The 13,262-nt window shown below is 33.5% G+C and overlaps 2 protein-coding genes across 3 annotated transcripts; both read left to right on the top strand.

Annotated features, from left to right (window-relative positions):
• The first annotated feature begins 602 nt into the window (after positions 1-602).
• LOC123691277 (VPS35 endosomal protein-sorting factor-like) lies at positions 603-9,489 on the top strand. Of its 2 annotated transcripts, none has more exons than XM_045635591.1 (18): positions 603-802; positions 907-997; positions 1,486-1,590; positions 1,813-1,957; positions 2,072-2,226; positions 2,310-2,482; positions 2,605-2,944; positions 3,034-3,209; positions 3,283-3,386; positions 3,468-3,649; positions 3,987-4,133; positions 4,395-4,564; positions 4,845-5,004; positions 6,973-7,144; positions 7,676-7,815; positions 7,990-8,158; positions 8,406-8,671; positions 9,191-9,489. In XM_045635591.1, the coding sequence occupies exons 1-18, from the start codon at positions 783-785 to the stop codon at positions 9,257-9,259; spliced, it is 2,784 nt and encodes a 927-aa protein (XP_045491547.1). In that variant the 5' UTR covers positions 603-782; the 3' UTR covers positions 9,260-9,489. The 2 variants fall into 2 exon arrangements, with proteins under 2 accessions (XP_045491547.1, XP_045491545.1); XM_045635589.1 differs by having other exon boundaries at positions 2,057-2,226.
• Positions 9,490-10,509: 1,020 nt separating this feature from the next.
• Positions 10,510-13,119, top strand: LOC123690857. Its single transcript, XM_045634943.1, has 3 exons — positions 10,510-10,749; positions 10,844-10,949; positions 11,033-13,119. Exons 1-3 carry the CDS (start codon positions 10,729-10,731, stop codon positions 12,889-12,891), a joined length of 1,986 nt encoding a protein of 661 aa, XP_045490899.1. The 5' UTR covers positions 10,510-10,728; the 3' UTR covers positions 12,892-13,119.
• Positions 13,120-13,262: the final 143 nt, after the last annotated feature.

Below are 13,262 nucleotides of genomic sequence, written 5' to 3'. Positions count from 1 at the left end.
CCTCAACAAACTCTATCATTGTTTTCTCTCCTCGCTTATTTTTGTTTTATTGTAGATAGGGAATAGGGAAGAGAGTTAATTCTTAAACTACAAAAAACCATACATTTTTAACATTACTGGAAATTAATTTAAAAGTATGGAAAGTAAAAAAAACGTGGCAAAAACTCATTTTAAACCAATGTTTTAAACTATGAAATTTTACTAAATACCACATTAAATAAAATTTCAGCTCATAGACAAACATGTACAAGCTCTACATTTTTAATGGAAATCCCGCGGGAACTGGAAATAAGCGAGTTTTTCATTGACTAGCTGCTGGCGGAATGCTAGTTTTGTTATAAATTATAATTATTTTAATGTAGTTTAGTGTGGGCATTTGCCCGGGTATAGTCTCAATGTGGTTTTCACTTTGTTTTCATTGGGTTTTCGCTAGCTTATCTTGGGTTTTACCCCGGGTTTTCGAATATGAGCTTTGACAGTTTGACACCACAGAAGACATGAGTACCATATTATATATGTACATAATTTGACACTAACGTCCAATTTGCGTCCAATGCTAACGTCTGACAATGACATTGACAGACATCAAATTGTTTATTTTCTAAGTGGGTAGAAGATTTGTGTGGAAGATGTGTTTAATATTTTTCAGAATATTGTAAACATCAATATTATTATAATAATTAAGGATTTAAACGGTGAAAGAATATATTCACTAATCTATTGAAGATTACGTGCATACTCTTTATTTGAGAATTAGCATTTCTTGTCCCTGATAAACCAACATGCCTACTTATTATCCCTGGTTGGTAACGGAATTTTAATTTTCTAATTAAAATAACATACAAAAAACATTTTTTACTTACAAGAGGTGCAAATATTTTACCTCAGTAATTTCTTTCTTTGTAGGACCACCGCAAAAAAACAAAAGCTTAAAGATTATGAATATCCCTGCTTAGAAGTATCCACACACCCTTTAAAAATGGATATCGTAAAAACTGTAAGTATCGGACATTAAACATCTTATAAGATTTGCTTAGCAAGGCAAAAAACTAAATATTTTAATCTACACTTGTATTGTGATCAAACTGAATTTCATTTTATTGTCTGCCTAAAAATGTTTTTTAACCACCCATTCATTATAAAATTGGGGTTTGGATCGGTATATCTTAAAATACATAATATATATTCATGTGAATCTTAGTTAAAAAGACACATCATATCCTTTGCAATTTACCTACATTAAACCAATGCCCATTTATAACTATTAAAAAAACAGGGGTTTATTCACATGAACAGAGATATTGGTAGGTAGAACTAAATAGATAGCTTTTTTATTTCTCAACTCCATTGCAAAGAGGTTGAACGCGACAAATATAATGGGAAAAGTGCATTTCCAATGTTACTGCTACTGCACTATTCTTTAAAATATTATATTTTTACACTTACAGTATAGTTTTAGTAATATGTTTACATATTTTTCTCCAGATGCCCAGTTCGAAAAAATCTTTTATAGAAAGTCTTCAAAAATGGAGTTCACCATTTGAAGAATTGGATCCACTAAAACGTTTTGAACGGATGAATAATGAAGAGGTTTGTTGATTTTGATTAGTTTCTGGTCAAATGTCATCCAGCAATAATTTCAGTGGGAATGTTTTATCTGTGGGTTTGTTTAGCAAATCTTCCTATTTTGATAAATGAACAAATAGCTTTAATTATTTATGTATAATTCTATAAATGCAATTGTGGCTTAACATCTTGATTTATTTTTACTATAGAGATATTTGTGCAATCAATCTTTAATTTGTGTCTTAGGAATCTTTACCTGTAGAATTAAACATTGATACATCTACAAATTATTCCAAAGCATGGAGTATGAAACGTACATTTATTTTAAACAAATATACCACAGGAGAAAAGCTTACAATTGTCAGCAGCTTTCTACCAGGTGGAGAGAAAAGTATGTATACAATTGAACATATTTTTAATTAATGTTCATATTAAATTTAGCATCTTATTAATCTTTTTTCGTTTTTTTTTTTTTTTTTTTTGTTTTAAGTTAGTACTTTTTCAGCTTTAATAAGGCAGGTTTCTAATTTGAATGAAAAAGTGAAACATAGATTAGAGCAACTTGATGATTTTGATGAGGGTTCAGTTCGAAAAACCATGGGTTTAAGTCAGCAAGAGTTTATTACTAAAGTCCACATGTTAGATGATGAAATAAAAAAGGTATATCACTGAAATTTGAACATTATAATTAGAAATATAATTAAATGCTTATTTTTCCTTCAAATTAAGGTGTTTTCTTTCAGGCTTGGGATTCAGAGCAAAGAGTTAAAGCATTCAAAATTGCAATTCAGTGCTCAAAATTACTTTCTGATGTAACTGTAATGCAATTCTATCCCAGCAAATTTGTTTTAATAAGTGATGTATTGGACAATTTTGGCTCATTAGTATATGATCGTTTGAAAAAAAAAAGTTTTGGGTGAGTGAAATTTGTGTGGTTAATTTATGTATTTATTCTAAATCTTGTAGCATTACGTTGTGTGTCCCGCAGTTGTTACATAAAATTAGACTGATCATGATCTATATTTCTTTACTTCACAGAAATTTAGATGTAAAATTTATGGACATAGATTCAAATTCCGTTCCTGAAATAGCAAAGGAGACATGTCAAAATTGGCTGTTTAAGATGGCATCGATAAGAGAACTCTTGCCTCGTTTATATATGGAAATGGCGTTGTTACAATGCTACGTATTTATTTCCAAGGATGAAATAAAAGCAACTATTATTCGATTAACTAAAATGATACGGGGAATGGGTAACCCACTAGTTGCTATATATATACGGGTCTATTTATGCAATATAGCATCAAAATTATTGGGCAAAGATAGTGAGCAATATTTTTATGAAAATTTAAAAGAATTTATTGATGAATATCAGCAGGTAATTTATATATTATTTATTCCCTAGGTACTTCATAACTACATATTATCATATAATTCATTTATAACTTGCTAATGGATTTCTTTTAGATTTTTCACAGTTCAATGCTGAAAAAGTATGGCACACAACTATTGACTGCAGATCAATATTTAAACTTGTATGTGCCTGCAGTGGATTGGTTACTTTTGGGGTCTCTAAACCAAACTACTAATAAACAAGCTCTTTTGGATGATCTATTGCAGAAGTGTGATCAAATTGAAAATAGGTAACCACTGCTTGAATTAAAATAAACTTAGTTTATTTTCATCTTTCTCAATACAATTATTATTATTTTACAGTGAACTTCTGCTGTGTTGTATCACATCAGCTTTTGATTCAACTAGCATCATTAATAAATCTACAACAATTCTAGACCTAATTCGTAAAAATGTTGATGGAATGGGTAAGGGAAGATCTAGATTGTAAGATTTCGTAATATTTTTTTTTAATGAATGACGAATTTATTACAATGTTTATATTGCAGTGATGTCACATCAAATATTAGCGTCTCTCGGGGAGCATTTGTGTCACGCGGAAAGTTATCGCCAATTGTCTTCGGAGGTGTTGAGCCAGAACTGGTGGAAACTAGCCAGTAGCATGAAGGGCACGGCTAACTTCCTGCAAGTGTTGGAACCGTGGATACAATTTGCATGCTTACAGTTGTCTGTAAGTCACATAATATTATGTATAACTTTTTGAGGTTTTGAGGTTACTTGGATTTTCTGGCTTTTTTCATAGATATTCTAATTCGCAACTAAAATACATATTGTGGCTCTAGGCGACTAGAGGAGGAATGTGTGACTTATGAAAAAATAAAATATTTCCTTGGTATTTTCAATATTATTCGTATGATGTAGGAGGCAAATTGTTGAAAAGACAACATAATATGTCTTTGGAAAAAACGTTAAATTTAGTAGCGAAATTAAACTAGGTGGTGATATAGGAGATAAAATAAGCGTTGTATTTATTATACTTTATGTACTGTTTTATTGCTATCTTGCAGACACAACATATAAACATAATATTGCGGGGTACAATTCGATACATGATCAAATGCGGGCAGCCGGCGGACGACTACTCCGTACAGATTCAAGCTGTAGTCAAAAGAATGCTGAGGCACATTCCTGATGTTGAGGAACTCTTCTTGATGGTAATTGAATTACTATATTACACATAAATTCATCATAGTTTCTTGTAGACTACGCTGAAGAGATAAAAAGTTTATTAAAAAAAAAATTATAGAAGGTCCTTTCTTGATTTCCTTTCTTTTTATGTTTCAATTTTTAATATTAATAAACCTACACATACTTTTTAACGATTACAACCTTGATAACAAAGACAAAGATTATATTAACATTACTACGTACTTCTCTTGGATAGTTAAATAAAAAGTCAGTTATTTTAAATGCAGGATGCGTTCATGCCCCTCGTCGAGTTGGTTCAAACTTCAAGTGCTCGAACGATGATGGCGAAGACGGTGCTGTCGATATTTTTCGATAGATATAAATCGGTGCAAATAGATGATCCTATTGTAATATCGAGTTTGATGCGTCTCAGCCGAATTCTACATGACTCCATCAAGTACGTATTTTAAGAATAAGTTGTAAATGACATTGATATTAAATATTAATTACATATTATAAAAGAGTATGAGCAATTTTGATTATTGAAAAGGTCCAATCTTTTTTTAAGAGTAAATTTAAGCGAAAAAAAGGAAGTTAATTCATTAACAAGCTATTATTACTTAGGTACTTAAAATCCGTTAAAATCTTTAATTTATAAATTATAATACTCGCGTAAAATGAAACACAAGAAAATACTATTAATAATTTTATTAATTTCAAATAAAATGTATCTCTAGTGCAGTGAGTGTAGAAGACGAGAGCAAGGCGTGTGCAGAATTGATAAATAAATTCATCCAAGCGTCGCACCACGACGATCTGGAGCAACAACTGAACTTCTACGTGGAATGCAGGGCCGCGTTCATCAAACTTGACACTGTTCTTGTGGCACTTGTACATGTGAGTATTTTAATCTGTGGTCCGGTTTGTCTATGATCTTTATGTGTCAAATCATCAAAATATGTCATTTTAAATATATGATTTTAATAGAAATTCATTTTGAGTATCTATAAGTTTAATTCAATTCGCCTGGCTCTTACATCCTTCTATGCAAACGTTACCGAGAAAATTACCTATTTATTTAAATTAAGACCAATCATATGCAGAGCCGCGCCTTGTTCATGTGAGTGTTTTAATCTGTGGTCCGATTTGTTTATGATCATTATTTGTCAAATGTGGTTTGAAAAATACGACTATCGTAGAAATTGTATTTTGAGGCGCGTCTCATCATCATTTGTATCATCACGCTAGGGCCAACAGGAGCGAAGCAATGCGGGTAAAACCGCGGGGCACAGCTAGTAAAAAATATACAATCTGTAACTAAAGTATGAAATAACTCCTTTTAAACAACAATTATTGAAATAGTTCCTTGCATGTCATATATCTTCAATTTACTATTCATTATAAAAGTACAGTTTTAAATGAAGTACATATTTGCATAATAAATTACATGGAATAAATAAAATATTTGGCGTTGCGTTATATAAATGTGTGGTAGGTGGTACAAAGTACGCACATATTTTCTAAATAAAAAGAGAAAAAGTAATTTATCTACACTAATATTATAAAGAGGAAAACTTTGTTTGTTTGATTGTAATGAATAGGCTCATAAACTACTGGACCGATTTTAAAAATTCTTTCACCATTCGAAAGTTACATTATGAGTATACCATGAGTAATATATGAGCTAGTAGGCAAAAAACTCCAGAGCCTCGCCCACCGTCGCAAAGTGGCAAGTTTATCGGTTTTTTACCGGATACACTTTGGAGAGTGCGCTGCGGAATTGCACGACCTAATACCGCCATCCCCATTTTTCCATCGTTCGTCGAGGCGCACAGATTCTAGGCATCGCCACATGGTTGACGTTACATGTACCCGGACAAAGCGGTTCGGATCGTCATTCTTTATTCGAACTGCTAGGGACTGGAACATGCTTCCTGAATCTGTGTTCCCCGACGAGTACAATTTGGAGGTCTTCAAGAGGAGAGTGAACAGGTACATTTTAGGGAAGCGCGCTCCATCTTAGGCCACATCTCAGCTTACCATCAGGCGAGATTGTGGCCAAGCGCTCCCCTATTGTACAATAAAAAAAAAATAAAAAAAAATATAGGCTATATATTATTATCACGCTAAGACCAACAGGAGTGGAGCCACGCGGATGAAACCGCGCGGCACAGCTAGTGTATAATAAACAACGAGACTCACAATAATCACGCTTAAAAATTGTCCAAAGCAATACTCTGCCTGACTGCAAAATTCTACGCATCTATTGATGTTCAGTATATTGCATAGCTAATTAGACAGAGTTCTATGTAGCTATGCAATATACTTTGAACGTTACTACCTCGAACTAAGGCGCTAATTTCAATGTATTAAGGTGCTATTTGTATCGTATATGTAATTCGATGTACCAAAAGACAACGTTGCATGGACGGATTTTTTGAATAGACTACTGTTATTCTAAAATGTTTCATAATGCTCGGGCATTTTTAACAATATTTGAACATACGATTGGGAGTCTCGTTGTATAAAGTACGTCAATGGTAAACATAAAGAGCTAGCGCGCAAGAGCAACTTTTGTCTCGGCAACTATTTTGTCTCTCCCATCAACTCTGTAGGTCGTTGTTGTTTAAGTTGCGTCGCTACGTGCGCGCACTTTCTTATTAGCCCATTTGCTCTTGCGCGCTAGCTCTAATGCCTCCTCTACACTACTCGCGAAGTTCCTCGGCGAAGTACTCGGCCGAAGTCCGCGGTGGTACAAAAAGTTGGACGAAGTAAGCCGAACTGCCTCTCTACATTATTCTATTCGTATAACCTCGTTCAACTTCGCGAGTAGTGTAGAGGAGACATAACAATGCATGTGGCAAGGCGGTGAACACGCTGTCGACGCTTGCGCACGAGTGGCGCGGGCGCTGGCTGCAGCGCGCGTGCGCCGCGTACTGCTTCATCACGGTGCCGTCGCTGCACTGCGCGCTCAGCAAGGCCACGCTCTACCTGCTCTCGGGGCAGGTGGCGCTGCTCAACAACTGCATCGGACAGGGTTGGTGCGCTACCCCTACATTTTATTTATTTAATAAGGTGCACACCACAGCTGACAATTTTGACTGGTTATACACAAATTTAATTACATGTTGCGGTAAAATGCCAACCAATTAATTGTATGCACACAGCACAGTTGAGGGAAAAAAATATTAAAAATTACATTATTTAGCACAATTCATAGATCAAGTAAAATATTTTTTTTTGTACATTGTTTATTATACATAATATTATGTACCTATTTACTGTATTTATTATCTGTATAATTAACTGTGTACGAGTGTTGGAAATTTTCTATGGGAGGGAAAGTACTTAAAATATTGGTGTATAATTAGCTAAAAGGAAACATTCCTTTATTTTTAAAAAGAAATAAAAATGTATATTTTTGAAAATTCACTTGCTAAGACTGGGAGTAGAAGTAATCAAACAATTAATTTTAAAATAAAAAACTAAACAGGAATATGTATGGATACATATTATATAATTTGGTTCTCATTTCTATATGGTTCTCAATATTAATACTTTCTTTTAGCTGAAGCGAATTTAAAAGCCCTGGTTGGTTTAATACCGGACATACCGCAATACATCCAAGAGGACGGTCAGAAGAAACCCACGCATGACCGAGTTTTGGGATTAATAAGTAATTTCCTATCAACGCTCTTAGTACTGCCAGTAAGTACCAAATATACTTTTTCTAACGGAACGAGAGATGTATTCATTAATGAATATGTTGCCTATGCTTTGTTACTTTGTTAGTAATTAGCAAACAAATAAATTTTAAAAACAAACAAATTAAAAACAAACAAATTTTAATTGAAAGGTATATTACCTAATAATATTTTTCAGGACAACGTAGACAGTAATAGCAAAGCATATATTTTGAGCGGCTTCATAAAAACGATGGAGAAAATACAATGGCGGAAAACAGACGCTTTATATTACACGACGCTACTGCGTGTTTTAGACTTGCTTAGTGAAATGACGCAGGAGCAGTACGCGTATCACATAGATTCAGGTTTATATTATTTATATGACTATAAAATCTACCTATTAATTTGCATCTTATCACTTATGTATTATTTAATAGGCCTGAACGTCGTTTTTAAAAATTCATACATTTAGAATTTCAAATTACGAATTAATTGATCTTACGTAGCATTTTGGTCATGATCAATTAAATATAGAATAAACCGAGTTGTAAAATTTAAAGCCTTTATACGTGCAAAATAATTCTCCTAATAATCTTCAGAACAATTTTTTAGTTATATCAAATGACGAGCTGTATGGTTCGGACGAAGAATTCATTAAATATCTGGATAATCATGCGACAAACATATGCCAAGAGTTACTTGTCGTATTGAAAGCGCTCGCAGACGCGAAGGAAACGAAGAAACAGTACAATTTGGCGCTCGAATTGTTTTGGAGGATCGTGAGACGAGCGGACTTGACGCAGCCGGCCATGTCGGGCTTGGCGTCAAACCTGTGGATGTTGTCGCAGAAGTTGCAAGATTCCAATACTAAGTATTCGGTGAGTTCTATTTGCGTAACTTGCCCCCAAATTACTATCTTTTGCACACGGCTTGGCTCAAACATATTTTTGTAGACGAAAATTATATTTCACTTCCCGGAATCGTCCGTTATAAATCTTGCGTCTGAGCGATTAATAATTGCGTTCTGTGTAAATTGGGAAAAACTAAAGAAGCTAATTTTATCGAAACCATTATAGTCATTGTAGAGACAATGACACGACAAAGAAAGAATGTATCGTCGCCTTGATTTAAATTTAGCAAATCTGAGTTAAAATTTAATTGTAGCGTCACTGATGTCAATTTGCCAAATAAATTAGAATAGCAATGTATTTCGTCAACACGAGCAATAAAATACTTCGTGAAAAACACATGACAAAACACACAATTGGGTTTAATATAGGTCAGTGATGTTACAAAAATTGATAGCATCCCCTTTGTGTTTCTAAATTTTAACTTAAAATTATTTGTGTTATGTATTCAAATATCAAATTTTGTTAAGTAAATTATTTTTGTTGCAGAAGACAATTCTGTCTGTACTGAAAAATGATCCAGCGGGACAACGGCTCCTGGAAAAGCTAAAAGTATAATTATTTGTGTTTGGCCTGTAAATGTTTCTACTATTGCATTCCATTTATATTTATGACTATTGTCTCGAATAGCATCCATATTATCATAAGCTGAAAAATGTTTTTTTTTTACTACGGCAATATACTATTTAATGTTCAACTTTATAAGAGATCTTGAATATTGTTTTCCAATATAATTGATATTTGTTATGTGTATTTATTTGTTTTAATATTAAAGTATTAAAATAAAATGTTTTGTATTTATTGTAACCCCTTCTGCCTCTTTTACGTATTATAAAAGTATACGTTTGACGAAGAAAGAAGAATAATTTTAATTTATGTAATAGAATTGAAAATTTCAAACCCTTTCAATGTTTATTTATCAAATTTGTAGCTTAGGCTTGGCACATTTTGATTTTGATATTTTTATTTCTAAGAAGGTGTTACTTTACAAATAAAACAGATATAAAAAGCACGAGGTTTCGTATTCTGCTTTTATAACGAGAAGCTGAGGACCAGTAAATACTACAAAACGAATAAACTCGTTTCACTCAAACACAGTCATAATAAAATTTATACCTAAGACGAAACATTAATCGTATTTAATGAATTAACCAAAACCGCCTTCAAATTTTCACAAACCAAATTTACATGGCAGGGTCACCCAGTCAAAAGTTCTGAGGTAACAAAGCGTTTCAATATATTATATAGGTACCTAGGTACTGCTCCGACTAGTAATACTACCGTTCGATTAATATAAATGCCTAAATAATTTAGTTAATTAAGAATAAGATGGACTTGAAAGAAACGAAACGGGATGTTTTGCTTGGCTCTTACCAAAATTAAGAAATAGCAATAGGCGAGATAATGATAAAGAGATGAGTTCCTAAAAAATAATTTGTTAATATATATTTTTTAAAATTTTGTCATTTTAATATATGTATAAACAAACTAGCGGTCTGCCCCGGTTTCGCCCGTGGTACACGTAGGTACATGGTTACGTTTTCTCTTCATAAGAACCATCCTCGTTCTTCAAGGAATATTATAAAAAAAAGAATTATCGAATTCGCTCCACCCGTTCACGCGTATGCATTGATCAAGGGAAATAGCGATTCATTTTTATATATACTTAGAAGATAAGTAGATATAGGTAACAATTGCAAATTTTTTTTGTAAATTTCCAATACCACATAAATTCCTATTAACTTTTTCTGCGACCATTGCTTCAAAAGTGATAGAGGCCTATTGCAAATATTGACCCCAGCAGTTGATCGGCGGATGGAGTAAGCGGACATTGTCCGAAGAGACACGCTTGAGTGGTGCGCGCGCTCTGTTGCACCGATCTTTCACCTTCGCAATAATAACGCCTATAAAACCTTGTCATTGTAATAATATGACGCTACTTTTATCTCAACTTAATACAGAAATACAACTCCACATAGAGATAAATAAATTTAGTGGGACTCTTTTTGGGTTTAAACCCATTAAAAATGTTCAAATTAAAATGTCTGGTACGATGTTTTGCTGATATACATAAATTAAAACAGTGTTTACTTTAAATTACATAAATATAGTTTTTATATTATTATTATTAATCTGTTGCAGTTTATAGTGATTATCGCTTGCGGGGAAGTGCTTTCATATGATGAGCAGCGAAGCGGATTTGTACCAGGACTGGACTTTGAAAATATTTTCAATGACGAAAATTCTGGTTAGTACATAACATTATATATTTTGAGGCTACTAATTAGCCGGTCTTAATTAAAATTATGTATGTAATTTTTAAAATTACAGGAATCATATCTCTTGCATCAAATCCTATCGCCGCAGCAATGCTAAAAGCAGATAAGAGTCAATATCCAAAATTATTTGATACAATAGTCAGTAGCTCTATAGATTCTTTGCAAAGTCAAACAGCTCCCAGGGAGAACATTTTTGATGCGCAAAATTTTGGTTTTATCCCTATTGCCAGTCAAAGCTTTCCCCATCAAGCTAATAGAAAATCAGAGTCAGAATCACACCAAAGACTAACAAATTCAAATTCACAACAAAACGTTCGCCCTTTAAGATATAATATTCAAACTGTACATGATGCAAATTATAAAGTGTTTAAACCTGAAGAGAATGAGGATGGAGTGGAAATTTTGGAGGCATTAAAAAAGAATCCTACGGTTGCAGCTTATTTTCAGCCATTAGTTAATGCTGAAGTTAGTCATCCTCTACATTACCGTAGAGAAGATGCAGTTGAACAATTTCAAAGTAATCAGAACTACAAGTCAAATCCTTATATTGCAGGACCAGCTCGTATTCGACGCTATACAAGGGGACGAAGCCGAGATAGTGGGAAAAAGAGAAACGACGAAGAGGATGATGATCCTTATGGTTATAGGGCGGAGTATATTTCAATACCAAAAGCTTTTGGAGGAAGCCTGTATAGTAGTCCTTATAAAGAAAAGAAAGATTCTGATGACAAGTATGAGTATCCTTACAAATATGATTCTGGGTATGACCATAAAGAATACGATAGGATAAAGGAGCTTTCTGAAAAACAAGCTGCTGAAATCAGACAGAATCCTGGAAATTGTAAGGAAGTCAAAAGGGATGGTATGAAATGTATGACTTGTAAAGATCCAAAAACAGGTGGAAATTATGAATCGTGTTCATATGAAGCTGAGCCGAAAAATAATAAATATGCGTATTCCAAAGAGCGAAAATTTGACAGCAATGATGAACCTGATGAAAAAGAGGACTCGAGCGAAAAAGCTGATCAACCAAATAAGGCAGAAAAATATAAAGAATCACAAGAAGAAACGGCCCCACAAAAGTTTGCGAAATTAAAGGAAGGTCAGCCAAGCGAGAGCGATAATTCAGGAGAAAAATATAAATCATATTATGTACACACCTCAAACCCTAAACCCAGTGCAGCGTTGCGAGCATCAAGTGAAGAATCTTCTGCTGAGAGTAAAGAAGCGAAACCATATGATTATAAAAAAGCTCTTCCCGGATTTTATACGGACAATGAGCCAAAAAAAGACGTAGAAAATGTTTTAGCAGAATTTAAAAAGAAAGATAGATCGGCATGTAAAAAAGTTCATAAAAATGGTATGACATGCTTTCAATGCCTAGATAAATCTGGTCAAAAGCACGAAGAATGTATGTTTGTTTCTGAATCAGCGCCAAAACAAAGTCATTTAGCATATCAAGAAGTTAAAGAATTTACTTCAAAACCTACAACTCTCGATAGCGGCAATGAAGGTGCCGAAAGCAAAACTATAACAACAAGTACGCCACCAAAACAGAAATCAGCAGCTTACACAGCTGAACCTAGCAACAACAAAAAAGTAAAACGGAAAAAGGCCTCACAAGCTGCCTTAGTCACCGCTGCTACAAATCCTGTTGCTCAGACGACAGAAGTTAAAAATTTAAACAATAATCAGAAAATAAAAAGAAGTCCTGAAACTGATGAAAAAATTGAAAGCGACGGCACTAAAATCGCCCCTCCTGAAGAATTTGCAGGAGCTGATTCCAAAGGCGCATTTTGGGCAGACACGATGCCACGGTATAGTTCAGCTTTAGGAGTCACTTTACCCGAATATATGCTTTCGAGATCTGAACATGAAAATTCATTTGATGAACTCGTCGCAGGAGCGTAGCTTTGATAGTTTGTTGAGCAACAGAGTTAAATAGAGCATGACGCTTTACAATAAGTTGTGTTGTGTTACTGATTAAATATAAAAATTGTCTGTTACATACAACATTAAGATAGTAGATTATAAATCTAAATTAGTACTGGCTAATATTTTTACAAATTTTATTATGTATTTAGCCAATTTGTTTATTTGGTAGATGCCTTGTTAATAAGGTATACATATCCAATGATTGTTGACTAGTTATAGAAAAAATATTAAGAATAAAAGTTGTTTTTTAAATAATAAAATGTGAAGTTTGTTCTTATACCTATACCTTTTACCTTAAGACTTGAATCTGCATTGTATCTTCTATCGTGATAACAACTTTTTTACTC

The sequence above is a fragment of the Colias croceus genome, chromosome 4 (genome assembly GCF_905220415.1).
Source record: "Colias croceus chromosome 4, ilColCroc2.1".
In the NCBI taxonomy this organism is placed as follows: Eukaryota; Metazoa; Arthropoda; class Insecta; order Lepidoptera; family Pieridae; genus Colias; species Colias croceus.
The sequence above is the reverse complement of the archived record's forward strand: the minus strand, read 5'-3'. Positions and strand labels throughout refer to the sequence as shown.